The sequence below is a fragment of the Sprattus sprattus genome (genome assembly GCF_963457725.1).
Source record: "Sprattus sprattus genome assembly, chromosome: 7".
NCBI classification, from domain to species: domain Eukaryota; kingdom Metazoa; phylum Chordata; class Actinopteri; order Clupeiformes; family Clupeidae; genus Sprattus; species Sprattus sprattus.
Genome location: NC_137926.1, coordinates 26,264,980 through 26,281,188, shown reverse-complemented (window position 1 = coordinate 26,281,188; position 16,209 = coordinate 26,264,980). Strand labels below are relative to the sequence as shown.

Genomic DNA, 16,209 nt, shown 5'->3' with positions numbered 1-16,209 from the left:
GAAAAGTTGGTCTTGTTAATAGGCTACGTTTAAATAGTTAAAAAAAATTATAGGTTCCAATGCTTGATCGATGACGTCACTTACAAATGGCGACGGGAGTAAAGCAAACTAGACGGGGGATTATATTTGTGGAACCACTATAGCTTGATGTAGTATTTTAATGCTTTCCAAGTTGGATTTCGAGCATACGTTTAAGCAGCTGTACTACAGCTGTTTGAAGGTTTTCTTTTCGAGAGCTGGCCTGCCTGCAGTGGTGAAATTGTTTTGGTACGAGAAAGCGGGTCGGTATTTCATGTGTACAGCACAATTCACAAGATGTGAAAATAACGTATTAACCACAGGCATAACCACAGGCATTAGATTTTGCTTGATGTATAAAACACCATTGCACAAGTTCGTTGAAAAAAAATGACGAAGAGACCCATTGCTCCAAAAAGCTCTTCCGGGTTCATAAACCAATTGATCGTCCAGATTGACATTGCTAGAACGCCCTGAGTCTCTTAGTTGGACTTCTTAGATGTCCTCTGAGCATTTGTCATGCAAGGAGTAGTATGGCAAACAACGGGACCAAAAATTGGACGGTTGTTGTTTTAACTTGTCAGCACAAAGACAGTGTATATGCATTTCAGAGGGGTGAGTAACAGTAAGGCTACTTTACTTCATTTGACGTTACTGTCACCAATTTCTTGTCATACTTTACTCTTATAGAACTTACGTTGCTATTATTTTGCACCGTAGTGCATTCCGACCGACCGTTTTGTCCCATAGAAAACTCTGTTCCCAAATGCATCTTTCTTTTTTTCTGCAAGTGATACAGCGTAGCGGGATAGTTCGGTTATACGATGATAGTGCTCTGTATTGTGTGCAGCAGTCAGTCATGTGCTTGTTGGAAGAGGTTGTTGATATTTCCGCAGTAGCACTTCCGCAGTAGCCCCACCACCATAAGCATAGGCTACTACGTCAAATAGCTTTTCTGAAAAACAACAGTAAGCTTACAAACACAGAGATTCGTAGAAAGATGTTCTTGCCTTTGAGTCAAGAATGCAGTAATTAAATTAACATTTTAAAGACCTATTTTTTTTTTTTAAAGCCTTAAAAAGAAGTGGAACCCCTCGGAAACTATGTCAGAATCTGGGCCTTCCTTGGTGGTAATCTGGGCCGGAAACTTTTCCAAAGTGTCATCTTGGTCCTCTCTTGGCAAGGTTCTTGTCTTCACATTTTCCAAAGCAGTTGGATGGCATTTGTGTCAGTGACATTAGCAAGCCCTTCAGCCACTTGTAGATCCTGATCCTAAAAGGTCTGCTTGCATCTATTTGCGTAAGATCTTCCTGTGCTTGTAGTGTAAGCCTGGCAGGATTCTCACATCCTTGTTTACCTAGCTAGAGTGAGCTTGATGAAAAAGCTCAGCAGTAGTCTCTCTCTGGGGAGATGGCAAGGGCACAGGCTTAATTAATGTCCTGCAATACAGCCCTGTCATTCATGACTGACTGCTAGACACTAAAACTATGTCTCAAACTAGCAAAAACATAATGTGTCCAGGTTTGTCATGGACTAGGTCTATTTAACGTGTGTCACTCCAACTGCTCCCCTGTGATGACATGCACTTGTAAAAGTTGTGGTGAGACAGGGTTTGTCAGAAGTACCCTTAATGAAGCATAAACTTGGCCTAAACGTTCTCTTGCATCTTAGAGTTGGACTTGCGGCAGCAGCGTGGGGGACTTCCGCCAGGCACCCTGCTGCTGACCGTGGCTGACCCACAGGCGCGACTGGGCAGTGGGGGAGCCACTCTCAACGCCCTCCTAGTGGCCGCCGAGCACCTCAGTGCCAGAGCAGGACACACTGTGAGTGAAGAGCCCGTTTGCTATCCACATTTAGCTGCACACATCTCTCATACTGAGTTTCACAGTACGATACACAGTAGTTGGTTATATTCATGGGAATGACCGGTTTGTTATCTTTCTTAAAGGTTGTGACTGCAGATGTCTTGGATGATGCCCACATTCTTATCCTTCACACGGTAAGAGAGGGAAAGATCATTTCCGTTGGAGGACACTTGAAAATGGCTTTTACCGCATAAATACCAAATTTACCGTGGTGACTAATTTCTCGTACCCCATTGTGCAGGGAAGAGATTTCCCCTGGGATAGCTGTGGGAGAGCATTCTGTTGGCTACCTGTAGGGGGCGCTCAGCAATCAGTGGAGAGTCCAGTTTGCTGCTTGGACACACTGCTGGACTGCCTTTCACATCAGGTCAGAGAAAGTGTCACAGCACGACTCCTGTGTCTGCACTGATCCCTTTGGTCTTATTGCGTTGGTCCTCTGGCTGGTTATTGGCAAACCCCAATAGCCTTCTCTTAGCCTTAGATCCTTAGAGAACTGCTTTGTAGTACAGACAAGTGGGCTGATCTCTTATAACTATGTGAGGAGTAATCTGGTATTTTGTGTGTGCGCTTTGGGCCTCTGCAGGTCAGCCCTTGCTCACCACCAGGAGTGTGGGTATGCAGTACAGACATGATCCTTACCCTCCCCTCCAGACAAGGTAACGACTATTCTGGGCAGAAACCGTGGCACCACAGTCGCGTGAGCCATTCATAACCTTTCTTTCCTCCCTCTAACTCCCTTCTTCCCCCACTCCTCTTTTTCAGCCATGTCCTGGGAGGGCTTCTCAGGTGTTCGAGTGCTGGCGCTGCCAGGTGACGTCTCGTACGCCACCAATCATGGGGTCTATCTCAGTGATGGACAGGTAGGTGTTTACTAGGAATGTGCTTGTCTTTGAGCAACCTGAGAGATTGGTCACGGGTTGTGTCTGTTGAGTATGAATACTGGTTTCACTGAGCAACCAGCCTGCCTGTTCTTCTGGTCTCAGGGCGGAGTGTGTGACATCATCTACAGGGGGTCAGAGGAGCGGATCCGACAAGCCATCCTGCCTGATGGGAAGGTGCCGTTGGTACGTCTGGGGGACACTTTTTGGCTTCGACTAAAGATGCAAGGAAATAGTCACTTTGTGGTTGAATGGTATTTCAGCCTCATTTTACACAATTATCAGAAACAATAAATCAACACTGAACTTGATTGATAACAGGATATTTTTGTTACAGTTTTTGCGCTCCACATTACTGTGTGTAGACAGCACTCACGCCCAGCTGCTTTGTGCTATTGGGCCTTTTTTCAGGTTTCTGGCCCAGTGTTCCTAAGCAGGAGTGTGTCCGAGAAACTACTCCAGACTCATGTCACCTCACCTCTGGACGGCTGCACCTACCTGGGCATGGATTCCGGGGCTCCATCCTTACAGGTACACCGTCCTCAGGAGCTGTCAGGGTCAGCCTCGGTCAAAGTCTGCCCGTAACAAGGCGCCATTTCAAGTTCCTGCACTTCTGTCTTTGAATAACTGGACTTATGTGTCAGCCAGTTTCTTTCCTTCATATCCTCTGCTCTCACTGATTTTCTTGCAGATCTCTCTCTTTTTGGACATACTGATGTGTCTGTGCTCAGGTGTGAGCGAGACTCAGTTTATCAGTGAGGAAAGACCCGGCTCCACCTCCCCAACAGGGCCACAGGGGGCAGCAGTGAGGTTGGCCAGGGCAGTCCTGTGGAGGACGCTGAGAGGAACTCCTCTCTCTATGGGTAACGTAGTTTAAAACATAGTATTTAACATCATTAACATTTCCACAGTATTTTTTGCCAGCCTTCAAGTGATGGGTGCACAGATGACTGGCATATTTTTTCCCAATAGAATACATAGCAGATGGGACCTATGACTACATGACTGTATCAGGGAAGGAGCACATTAGCCGGCTGACAAGAACAGGATGGCAGATGGAGACCCTGTCTCATATCCAGGTAGCTGTCCTTGATCTTTAACAAGCTATCTCATATACAGGTCGCTGTCATTGATCTTAAATAAGCTGTCTCATATACAGGTAGCTGTCATTGATCTTAAATAAGCTGTCTCATATCCAGGTAGCTGTCCTTGATCGTAAATAAGCTGTCTCATATACAGGTAGCTGTCATTAATCTTAAATAAGCTGTCTCATATACAGGTAGCTGTCCTTGATCTTAAATAAGCTGTCTCATATACAGGTAGCTGTCCTTGATCTTAAATAAGCTGTCTCATATACAGGTAGCTGTCCTTGATCTTAAATAAGCTGTCTCATATACAGGTAGCTGTCCTTGATCTTAAATACCTTGAAGATGTAATGGACACTCTTCCCCCATCTCTTTAGTGGCATAATAATACATTTTAGGGGCAGTTTACAAGCTCATGTACTGTTGGCTGTGGTCAACATGACCTTGCAGTGATGGAAGATGTTTCTCTCTCTCTCTCTCTCTCTCTCTCTCTCTCTCTCTCTCTCTCTTTCTGTTTTCAGAAGATGGACTGTGTGAGTGCAGATAGCAGAGTGATAAACAGTGTGCTGGAGGGAAATGTCACGGTGTCATCTGGAGCTGTAATTCAACATTGCCACCTCCAGGTGGGAAGACAAATTAACGGTTTCTTTAGTCTGTGCCAGGGGTATAATAAATGACACAAAACCGTTTATAAAAGTTCTTGCCAGCAGATGTCTCTCTGTTTGCTATGCCCACCCAGGGCCCAGTACAAGTGCAGTCTGGGAGTTTCCTGTCTGGACTGGAGGCCACCTCTGGAAGCCACCTCCAGCAGCTGCTTCTGAGTGGTGACATTATCCTCCAGGGACACCGTGTGCAGCTTGGGGAGCTCAAACTGAGCGTTTACACAGTGCTGGGAGCACATGATGCTCTGGAGGTACCATATCAGATATGGACAGAATGCACTTTATATCTTAAGTTTGAACATATTTCTGCAGTAGTGTTTTTGTTGTTGTTTAGAGAATGAATTGCTGAGAGGAGTTTAGCCAATGTGTCTTTAAACCCCAGTATCAGGTCCTGATCAGATCTGAAATGTAGTTTACTGTTTGTTTACCCCATTTCTTATCTTCTTATGATTTCTTTACAGGGTTCTTATGGGGAATCCACTTTCCTCAACCAAAAATGGACTGACCTGTACAAACGTACTGGGATACGGTAAGAGACTGAGCAATATCATATCTGGGCTTGCTTTCCAAATAGCATCTGAATGATTTAGATGGTTTACATTCCTTCAGGCCTGAGGAGATATGGGCCACCAGCAGTGAAAGCAAGACGCCTCGACCCCTCTGGGACGCCCGGCTCTTCCCCGTGTTCCAGCCCCGTGACGGGGCGGTCGGACTGGAAGGGGTATCCTGGTTAATGTCCGGGGGCCCCGGAACTCTGGAGTGGTGGAGAGGGGCCTGGAGGCTGTCCCTGAGGGAGGTGCTGTCCCTCACCGACCAGGAGGGGGAGCTGTGCTGGAGAGAGGAGCTGTTCTTCCGCGCGGCTAGGAAGAGAGCCACAGACACACTGAGGGGCCACAGCGACCACAGCCTCCTGCCCAGTATCAGAGCTGCTGTTCTGGGTGGCCAGCAGGGGCAGCTCCTGAGCACGCTGGACAGTGGTGAGGAGTGGGGGTGGTTCAGGGAGCTTCCAAGGGCACAGAGTCATCATGTCTGTGCAGCCACTGTGAAGTATACAGTATACAAGATTGTTTTCTCTTGCCGTGAGTGAGTGAGTGAGTGAGTGAGTGAGTGAGTGAGTGTGTAACTCTGCCGAGATGAGATCGTTTTCCTCATCTGTCTGCAGTGGCAGCAGGCAGCAGTGAGAACCTCGGTGTGGCCGCCCGAACTCTGGCCTGCATAGCGGACGTGCTGGGCTGCATGGCTGGGGAGGGCAAGGGAGGCCTGAGGAGCGGCCCCGCCGCCAACCCCGCCTGGGCCTCGGCCTTCAGCCTGCTGGAGCGGCGAGATCTTCCTGCAGGGGTCAAGGCACTGGCCAATCAGAGGAGTCACTGGATAAACAGGTCAGAGATGAAGGGTAGCTAGGGGGTTTCCCCTGCACTGGATGATTTCACTGTAAATTAAAAGTGCAGCAAAGTCTGTTAGGCAGGGTACATCTAATACTACATTTACAGTGATTCAGCATTTTAAGTTCTGTATATCATCTGCTGTATACCAGAAGCCAGTTATTTGCATTTGCTCTTATGTCAACAGATATAGGTAAATACTGCAGAAACTTGAATAGACTTAAATTGAGTCCTTTGTAATGACTGACAAGTAGTTTAAACCTAGTTAAAACCGTAACAACAGACACATCCACATTTGTATGTATAATCTTAAAGTGTGTTCACTATCACAGACCTGATATGTTGGTACGTGCAGCAAGACACTATGAGGGGGCGGGTCAAGTGTTGCTACGGCAGGCAGTGATGTCGGCACAGGAGTTTGTATCCATCGGCCAGGGAGAGATGCCACCCATTGGGGAGTGGCAAGAGGTGGAGTGCCCTGCTAGGCTGGACCTATCAGGTGAGTTTGCTTGGTTGTAATTCATATTTAGAAAGTATAAACCTCTGTCACGCAGCTTACTAGCTTTGCTCATTATAACTTTAACCGCTAAAAAAATACGAGAGGAACTGACAGAAAGTGAGAATTGTCTACACATTCTGCATTTTGACTATTAACGTGTGCTTGTGAGATGCAGAGGGAGGGAGGTAGAGAGATGTGAGGGTAATGGGATAACATATGTTAACTCAGACTTGTAACTCTTTAGGTGGCTGGAGTGATACGCCGCCCATTGCCTTTGAGCGGGGAGGGGCCGTGGTGAACGTGGCTGTGAAGGTGGATGGAAGGCGGCCCATTGGTGCTAGAGCGCGCCGCATCAGAGAACCCCGTCTGCTATTGGTCACCTCCAGCAGTGGGCCGGACTGCAGTGTCGCCACGGAAACAGTCTGCCAGACACTGCAAGATCTGGAGGACCACTGTCAACCCCATGCCCCTGGTAAGGCAGCCTGTCAGGAGACGTTTTATTCAGTTCACTGGGTTTGAGGCCAACTTTTAAAATTCAAGGAGTATGTGGAGTGTTAGGTCGTGAGCACAGCTTTGCTGCATATTGTCAGTTTCTAAAATGGCTCTTTAGTTCTCTTTCAATCTCCGCAACTTCTCTTCCTCCTCCTCCTACTCATTTCTTCACACAAGATGAGATGTGTGACCCCTTATCAGCAGATTCTGGCTTACACATGCAGTGTAAAAATAGAAGTAGTAGTAGTAGTATACTCAATGGAGACGCTTGCTGTGCTGGGTTCTTTAGTGTGTGTGTTATCTAACATTTGGCAAGAGGTTTGTGTGTGATAAACTGTGCTGTTTGTGCAGGTGCCCTGCTGAAGGCTGTGTGTGTGTGCAGCGGGCTGGTCACCTTCCCTTCCCAGCAGCCTCTGGCCGAGCAGCTGCTGCAGCGCTGGGGTGGAGGACTGGAGCTGCACAGCTGGTCCCTCCTGCCTCACGGCTCCGGCCTTGGTGAGTGAGGAAGAGAGAGAAAAGATGGAAGTAGCTTTTTGGGGAGAGAAATACCTGATGGCTTGCTGACGATAAAAGCAGGGGAGACAAGCAGTGAACTGAAACATTAGTGTGTGTGTGTGTGTGTGTGTGTGTGTGTGTGTGTGTGTGTGTGTGTCTGTGTCTGTGTGTCTGTGTGTCTGTGTGTGTTCATGTACAGGGACCAGCAGTATTCTGGCTGGGGCAGTGCTGGCCGCAGTGTACAGGAGCACAGGCCGCACCTATGACACCGACTCCCTCATTCACGCAGTGCTACACCTGGAGCAGACTTTAACAACAGGTAATGACCTGACCAGTGACTCATACACCTTTGCTGTATATCTCAATACAAATAACAAGATGAAAAACATGATGACATGAAAGAGAAGAACAGAGATATAGTGTAAGTAAACTCTTAGTAAATGCATACTTTCTATCAGAGCTTGTGCTTCCTTTGAATTCAAAATGTAATTAATGTTTTGCCCTTCCTTGAGATTTTGCTCTGAACATGGCTTGTTCCTGTGTTCAGGTGGAGGTTGGCAGGACCAGGTGGGTGGGCTTGTGGGCGGGGTGAAGGTGGCTCGCTCTAGAGCCTCCCTGCCCCTCAGGGTGGACGTGGAGCGCCTCTCCCTCTCCCAGGATTTCCTGTCTGCCCTGCAACAGCGTCTCATACTGGTGTATACGGGCAAAACGCGGCTGGCGCGCAATCTACTGCAGGTCAGGCTTTGGCATTTCTCTTCTGACTGGGTTCACAAGGCCTCTTTTCATGTTTGTGAAAGGAATATTATATATGGTAATGGTAACTTAAATGTATTGAGGTGATGGAATACATATTTTTTCACTTGATAAATATGAGTGAATAACTGTTCATTACTTGTTTCCTGTATTCGCAGTCTCACAGGCCAGTTTTGAGCATATTACTTCTGGTGTTCTTACCACCATCTTGCACTTTCGTTTTTTCTTTCTCACTTAAAACTCAATTTTGTTTCTCATTTGAAAACTGGCACATTTGGTCAAACCCAAGTTCTTCTTTCCATATCCAGTTTTATCATATCATCAAGACCACTTCCTGTTTCCACTGTAGTCTATCTTAACTAACCTTCATGTGCTTTTGTGGTGATAAAAAGGCCCTTTGTGAACGACAGTGAGGTTCATCTGTTGGATGAGGGGTATTGATCTTCTCTCTGCAGGATGTGGTGAGGAGCTGGTACAGCCGACTGCCCTCCATTGTCACAAACACTGACCAACTGGTCACCAATGCTGAGGAGTGTGCTCTTGCATGCACTGATGGTGAGACACAGAGGGATACACCTTGATCTCTTTCGTCTTTAAACCCTCGTTTTAGCCTCATAATGCCTGCCTTCATGGCCATGTAACATAGCTTTGTGCATCCATGTGTAGTTTGGTATTACACAGTGTACACACACACATTCACACACACATATTTGAAAGATGCTCTGAGTTATTCCACTTGTCATATTTCTTTTACTGCTGGAGAGTAACTACATAATAGACAAATAGGGCATTCAAACTGGACAAATTCAAGCCCCTTTCGGAAACCCCTCTCTCCCCCAGGCTCCCTCTCCAGGCTGGGCGCCTGTCTGGACTGCTACTGGCAGCAGAAGAAGGTGATGGCGCCGGGCTGCGAGCCGGCTGCGGTGCGGAGCATGATGAACGCCCTGCGGCCGCTCGCCTTGGGCCAGAGCCTGGCTGGAGCCGGCGGTGGGGGCTTTCTCTACCTGCTGACCCAAGACGGCCAGCAGGAGGAGGCAGTGCGGCAAGTTCTCGGCAGCACACCGGTGAGTAAACGCTGGTATATATTATGGTATAAAACATTAGGTTTTAGTGACCTTTTTAGGACACTGATTTCCAAATTTCTGAAGTTCATTGAGCATTACTGTATTAAAAACTGTCTATCTGTGTTACAAAGGGTCTGGGAGATTTCAGTGTCCACTCTGTAGAACTGGACATGGAAGGGATCTGTGTTCTACAGTCAGCAAGATCACCAGACCAATGAGGAAAACTACAGTGATCATGAAAGTGTTTGGATGTGAAAAATGTTTTTGGTCTTTTTAATCACTGTAAAACGATAAGATTTTTACTTTTAACATGGAAACCTAAAAACTGCATATTTGATACATACTTTATCAACAGAAATCTTTAAAAATATATTTTCCTAACACTGAATGCATCACGGACATGAGAATGCCAACCCTGTGTGAGAAGACTTTATATTTTATACTTGTTTTTCTCCAATCTGCAAATACTGACACTTGTGTTCACACTCCAAGATATGTTTTCATTAGACATACTTCTCAAGAAAAGGCATACTTGAAACATTCCACAAATTAAATAATATTTGTATTTTGATAAATCACAATGGTCTGGTACAAAAACATCATTCATACATGCCTAAACTATTAAGGAATGTGAAATCTGCATTGAAAACAGTTGCAAACTCTCCATATTTTTGAGTGAAGTGGAGGGGGGTGTGTATGTGTGTATACACACGCACAGACATGTGCATGAAAGAGCATTGTTAGAGCAATACAAGCAGTTCCTTGTTGTCTAGAAAAAAGGCCTCTTGTTAAAGGCACCATCCTGGGGTCGGAAAATGTCTATTTGCCAGCGACTGTAGACAGCTGGTCTCGGATACGACCTAATCCATCCAACATGGTGTCGAGTGTTTCTTTACTGAGCTCCATGGTGACTGAGGAGAGAGAGTCATCGCCTCCTGAACAGGAAAAGTCTTGAACCTGCAGTGTACAACACACAGAATAACATTGGAATCCAAGCAAGATCAAGTTTGGATGTAAATATTCAAGTGCAACAAATTGGTAAGTTTAGAAACAGCCCAATACCAAGGCTTGGAGCTTTGTGAAGAATGACCTACGTACCTTCATGTGAACCAAACAGGTGGGCACTGCCATGCGACTGACTGAGTCTGAGGCAGTCTTCATGTCCACCCTCCAGTCCATCTCCACTAGCTTGGGCAATGAAACTGCAGACCAGAAAACACATATTACCAATCACTGGGCAGGTTGTGTCATTAGGCCATGACAAGTAATAAAGGTTCCATGGCAATGTTCCGAAAGCACATTATTCCGACAGCCCGCTGTTCCGAAATTGTGAGCACAGCAACGTGAACCACTATAGCCCACATGCACATCCAAATGAATTGAACACACAATCATAAACATGTTAATGTATTTCACAAGCATGAACTTTAATTCAGATTATCATTATACACACATGGCATTTGCATCGCGATGAAAAATATACTTTTATGATAGCCAATGCATGCATGCATGCTTTGTCAGTGCTTGAAATGTCCTGCGACAATCTGCCAGTGATTTCCTTCGCATGAGTGGTAGGCTACCCTATATTCAAAATCAGAGTTGGCTAAATTAACAAATATTGCCTATAAAAGTGATATGCGTGATAGCCCGGTGAGCGTCTCCGCTCCGCGGTGCAAATTAAATGCGTGTTATGTGCCACTTAAAATATTTCTAAATTATGCCAGGGGGACTATTTTCGGAATATTGAGATGTCGGAACACTGGGCCGTCCCCGTAATAAAATAGCCTCCTGTTCCCTCACTCACATGAGTAATGAGATGAGAACCCGACGCAACAAATGATTGGAGAAAGTAGGCTATAGGTAGGAAGGATGAGCTTAGGTAATGGATGATGCTTACCTTGGTTGGCAAGAGCTTCATTTGTCCATGTTGGGCTGGCGATGACAAGCAGGGAGTAAGAAACTAAATGAATGGGCTCTGATAAGCCTACGGTTTATTCAATAGTGTGATCTAGGAGGCCTACGCGCAACCTACCGGTGTTCCAGCAAGATCTTTGTGATTAGGTTCTTGAGACTGGAATGGAAGGTGTCTGGGAAGACAGCCAGGATCTGTTCGGGTGAAGCCAGGTTGTGAAATAGCACGTAATGCGAGAGGGAGTGCAGAGCCGTGAGAAGCTGTAAGAGAAATCAGGGTAGCGCCATTTAGGTTAAGTTACTGCCTCGGGTAAATGGTGTAGCCTATACAATTCAAATTTCATATGGCTTTAGTGGTAATAACGAGTATTCTCTGTGAGCTGCCTACTTGTTTGGCTTCAGCTGATGACACCGAAAGGGTTCCAGCTGTACTTTCTGCCAGACGACGTGATTCAGGAGCTCCGGACGGGAAACTGTCGGCACACATCTGCCGCACGGCATCTTTAGACGGAGCCTGGACTCGTTCAGAGACATAAAAGATATTTGACATGACAACAGCAAAAGAAAGAGCTGCTTAATAATATTCCAGAAATGGTTATGTCCGCCGGCTCAGGTCGCTCGTGGAGAAGCATCATACTGAAGAAAGACAGGTACAATTTCGTATCGAATGTATCTGCCTCGGCTGCTTTCTCTTGACTAACAAACGATTACACATTTGGTCAATTTTTCCTTCAATATACAGGTATGTATCAATTTGTGCTATAGCGTTTAAAATACCTTCAACAAAAGTTGCAATGCAGAGAAGTCTTCTTCTGTTAGCGTAGCCATTTTGGATTATGCATGTCATGTGATAAGTGATTGAGGGCAGGGGAACTGGGAAATGAAGTCATTTATGAAGACTATGTTTGCAGTGCAGCAAGACTATGTATTTTAAATAGTTAGGCTATCAATGAGTAGGGTACAGTTGTTACTTCCAAGTCTGTCACAATAGCACGTAGATCTCCAACACCAGTGATGGTTCTATTTAGTATGTTTGCATTAGGCAACAGAACACCTTTCCAGAATACCAAACTATATGTTAAAACAAAACAGGCCTTCGAGTATGTTCATTGTTTTGCATTTTAGTATTCATAAATATTTCGCTTTTTAACCTTAAATACACATAATTGATAAGTAAGGTAGAGTAGTTTCAAAATTCACAAATGAATGTCATGCTAGACTGGCCAGACACCACTTGTCAAAAGAGAGAGGTGACAGGAAACCAAGTCCAAGCAGAGGTCCCTGGAGCTCTATGCAGTGTCAGTTCGGGAGAATGCCGTGCACTACAACACTGCAGTCACATGAATATTCAAAAACTTAAAATTTTGACAATCGTAAAGAACCACTTCCTAAAGTAGTCTACCACTAAACAGAACCAATCTATGGTCATACAATAGTTTCAAAATTCACACTAAATGTCACTTGTCAAGATGTTCACAAAAGTATTTCCTTATTCACACATAAATGTCACATGATTCACAAATGTAAATGCTGTTACTTTTATTTTACAGACTAAAACATGTGCATTTACAAACCACTCACCATTTGTGATTTGAGGTTTTTTGTGACTTTCCTGGTGGGGCTTGATTCACAAATACATTTAGTTCTAAATAGATTCTCTGCAGCCTATCAGATATCTCTTACAATTTCAGCCAATCACATCAATGTTAATTCGAGGGTATTGACTGAATGTGACCACATCTGTGTGCTGTCAGGTTATGTGGACTTCTACACCTTAATGGACATATGCATACAACCAATTACACAAAGTATAGAATGGGGTGAGGTCCAAAAACAAGGCCAAATAACGAGTATTCTCTGTGAGCTGCCTACTTGTTTGGCCTCAGCTGATGACATGGAAAGGGTTCCAGCTTTACTATCTGCCAGACGCCGTGATTCAGGAGCTCCGGACGGGAAACTGTCCATAGAACTTCATAGATTGGCTCTGTTTAGTGGGAGGCTACTTTAGGAGGTGGTTCTTTAGTGGTTGTCAAAATGTTATGGCTTTGAATATTGATGTGACTGCAGTGTTGTAGTGCACAGCCTATTCCCCTACTGACACTGCATAGAGCTCCAGGGACCTCTGCTTGGACTTGGTTTCCTGTTATCTCTCTCTTTTGACATGTGGTGTCTGGGCCTTTTGAGGTGACAATGTGTGTTTGGAATGAAAAATGGGAAGCATCAAATAGCTTTATGTAGATTAAGAGGGTCTTTTGAGTTCGCTTCGTATAGCCCTGCTTATCTGGCTCCCACATAAACACTCTCATAAAATGTGGCTGTCTCCTCTTCAGCAAGGACAAAAAAGGATGAAAGGGGAAGCATGGTGCCCCCTCTTTTCAGTGGGGTGTCCCTGTGGCGCTGAGAAACACATTTGGTATGCAGCGCTGGTTAGTCATTCTCATTCTCCATCGCAAGGCTACTTCATCAGGATGGGCCAGACAAAAACAGAGGAAGGAAGAGGGTCAGAGAGAATGTGACCTTCAGCTGGAGAGAAATCTTGTCTATGAATATTCATATCTTAAGGAAAACTGGGAGACTGACTATTCCATATTCCAGTCTCTCATATTGTAAATGTTCACTTCAAAACCTGATTTTTTTTATACACAGTTAATTGAAGCAGATTGTTCAGCTGTTAATATGCCAAGTGTGTATTGACTGTGTGGGAGATGCTTAAACATTTCTACGCCTACTGCTGTCAGGAGACAAACTATGTGTAAGATTCATTCCAGTCTTTTTATCTCTGTTTAATTGATGCACATGACGATAGCTTTGATATCTGCAGAAAGTAATTGTGTAAAGTATACACTGGCACACAGGAACTCACGGGAGATCTGATTACGCAATTTTGCTACACTAAAGAAGTTAAAATCACTGGGGTCATCACAGCTCTTCAGCTGTCAGGGTGGCTGGCAACGAATCATTTCTTTGTTTTATTCAAGTTCATACAGATAGTATAATAATGATTATAATGAATATAATGAATATAGATAACTAATGATGAAATACCATCTAAGGTCATCATAACACTGGACAGCATCATACTCTTATAACAACCCTGTAACATTTTACAAATAAGTTATGGATGTACTGTGTGTGATATGGTCCTTAATATAAACCATTCACTTATGAAGCTGCAGTAGATATAAAACATGTGTTTAGAATGTGTCTTTCTATTTTTGTTTTTAGAATGTGTATTTCTGTTTACCTGCAGTGCCGTTAAATGTTGTTTGAAATTAGTGGCAAACAGTGTTTGTCTAAATACTGGTTTTGTTGCTGTATGTAACAATTCTATGTCATTTTCTGTAAATGTCACTTCAATATAACTTAATTAACAGCATTATCCCGGGAGTGAATTGGAAAATGTCATTGCTCTCATAGACAAAGGGAAACAACTTATTTTAGAAATTTGAGAGAAAGGCAAATGACATAAAAATCTGGCTGATAACATGAATTATTCATACTTGTCATTTACCCTGGAGAGCACCTGTTATAATAAGGCACATTTGAGCCTTGGCTTCATGATACAGTCGATCTGACATACAGTTTTAATGTGTATTAATTCATGTTTTTTAACTGTCATAGTGTCATGGTTTGGGATTGTTTTTCTTATACAACTGGTACTGCAGCCACTTATTTGAAATAAGAATGAAATGGCACTTTCACCCAGCTTCCACTAAGGCAGGGGTCAAGTCGTGTCAGTTTGTTGTGCTAACACCAGTGTAAAGAGAGTGCAATTACACAATACATTGAGCAAGAGACAGGAACAAGAAAAGTGCTCTTCGTGTCTGTTACAATGTGCAATCCTTTAGTGACTGTCTTAAGACTTTAACCCTTTTAGACTGTCTTTTGTATACAGTTGCTCTTTTTCCAATTAAAGCTGTATTTACTTCTGCACTCATTTGGCAGGATGACAAGATAGACTGTCAGGTATCTAGATACTAAGTCGATGACGCTGAAAAGTGGCTAAGCCAAGTGTCAGATATCTGGTACGGAGGAGGTTTAAAGGAAGGCTGAACTCACTCATTGTTTGTGTGTAATTACTTGCTGAATATTTAATTTGAATGCCAAGAATAGGCAGATCTCCAATGCATGTTTGTTGTCTATAGAAAATGATCATAAATCATTGATGGAATTGTAGCTATTCCTAAATTAGTTGTAACCCTTTATTATGTGCTGTATGATTTGAACTGTGTTGTCGAAACTATTGAAGTTGTTTTTGTTTTTTTAAAGCACCTTTGGGGGATTCTAAGAAAAACCATATGCCTCAGGTTAGCAAATTATCTTTTCACCCTAAGAGGTGAACAGACAAGAATTCCCAACAACATGGCATGCCTTAGCATGTCTTAGCTTTGATCCCTTAATTAGATGTTGGCAATCTATTGTCCCTTAAAGATGCCATCTGCTATTCGGTTTCGGTTTTAAAATTATACCTCTCGCTTCCGTGCTCCAAAAGCACTGCGTTGATTGGCAGGGATTGTTTATGGCTCGGTCCGAGCCACTGTTTTTTTTTTTTCATTAACAGAGCCAGGGCTGTGTTCAAGCACCACAGGCTTTTTGAGCACAAACGCTGAAGGGGCAGCTAGTAGACTTTGATTTGACAAAAAGTGTATGGAATTGAAATCTCTGACCCACCTTTTACGGCAGTTTCACTCATGATCTAAAACAAAAAACATTTGTTGCACTGACTTTGTACTGTGTAACTTTTGCATTGACCCACTTTTTTCTGAACATGAGACAGATGTTATGATTCTTGAAATACATCATAACTTGACAGTTCAAACCTGCATGCCAGTTTGGTTGTATGACAGACATGTCTTTTGTGATTGAATTAAGAAATGAGTGTAGCCTTATTACATGTCAGCCAAATATTCATTAGATGAATCATTCACCTGTCCCATTCCAAGTCATCACATAGTCTCAAAACAGATGACAGCTATTTCCCCTGAAACTAAGTGATTAGTAGAGTTTTGGTTTCGGTGACAGTTCTGAGAAATCACCTGTTGTTTTCAAAGTTTGAGGTGAATCGTGGCTGCGTTCCTTCGGCTCTAGAGGTCTGTCTGTCTTTA

At 44.1% G+C, this 16,209-nt stretch overlaps 2 protein-coding genes across 2 annotated transcripts; one reads left to right on the top strand and one right to left on the bottom strand.

Annotated features, from left to right (window-relative positions):
- Positions 1-510: 510 nt before the first annotated feature.
- On the top strand, positions 511-9,630 carry fcsk (fucose kinase). Its single transcript, XM_080842927.1, has 23 exons — positions 511-633; positions 1,690-1,841; positions 1,967-2,017; positions 2,125-2,250; positions 2,467-2,539; positions 2,646-2,743; positions 2,867-2,947; positions 3,173-3,292; positions 3,453-3,624; positions 3,734-3,840; positions 4,368-4,469; positions 4,586-4,759; positions 4,970-5,037; positions 5,118-5,485; positions 5,671-5,887; positions 6,223-6,389; positions 6,634-6,861; positions 7,233-7,376; positions 7,576-7,695; positions 7,924-8,111; positions 8,585-8,684; positions 8,970-9,193; positions 9,325-9,630. The coding sequence occupies exons 1-23, from the start codon at positions 552-554 to the stop codon at positions 9,409-9,411; spliced, it is 3,249 nt and encodes a 1,082-aa protein (XP_080699053.1). The 5' UTR covers positions 511-551; the 3' UTR covers positions 9,412-9,630.
- Positions 9,631-9,810: 180 nt separating this feature from the next.
- commd9 (COMM domain containing 9) lies at positions 9,811-11,932 on the bottom strand (the record flags this gene model as incomplete). Its single annotated transcript, XM_080842928.1, has 6 exons — positions 9,811-10,150; positions 10,292-10,395; positions 11,091-11,125; positions 11,226-11,365; positions 11,493-11,618; positions 11,882-11,932. 6 exons carry the CDS (start codon positions 11,930-11,932, stop codon positions 10,013-10,015), a joined length of 594 nt encoding a protein of 197 aa, XP_080699054.1. The 3' UTR covers positions 9,811-10,012.
- Positions 11,933-16,209: the final 4,277 nt, after the last annotated feature.

What these genes read in the sequence shown, in the direction of transcription:
- fcsk (XM_080842927.1), top strand. Translation starts at nt 552, where the DNA reads ATGGCAAACAACGGGACCAAAAATTGGACGGTTGTTGTTTTAACTTGT. An exon ending in GTGCCAGAGCAGGACACACT is followed by an intron (nt 1,842 to 1,966) that starts GTGAGTGAAGAG and finishes TCTTTCTTAAAG; the next exon opens with GTTGTGACTGCAGATGTCTT. An exon ending in CTGTCAACCCCATGCCCCTG is followed by an intron (nt 6,862 to 7,232) that starts GTAAGGCAGCCT and finishes CTGTTTGTGCAG; the next exon opens with GTGCCCTGCTGAAGGCTGTG.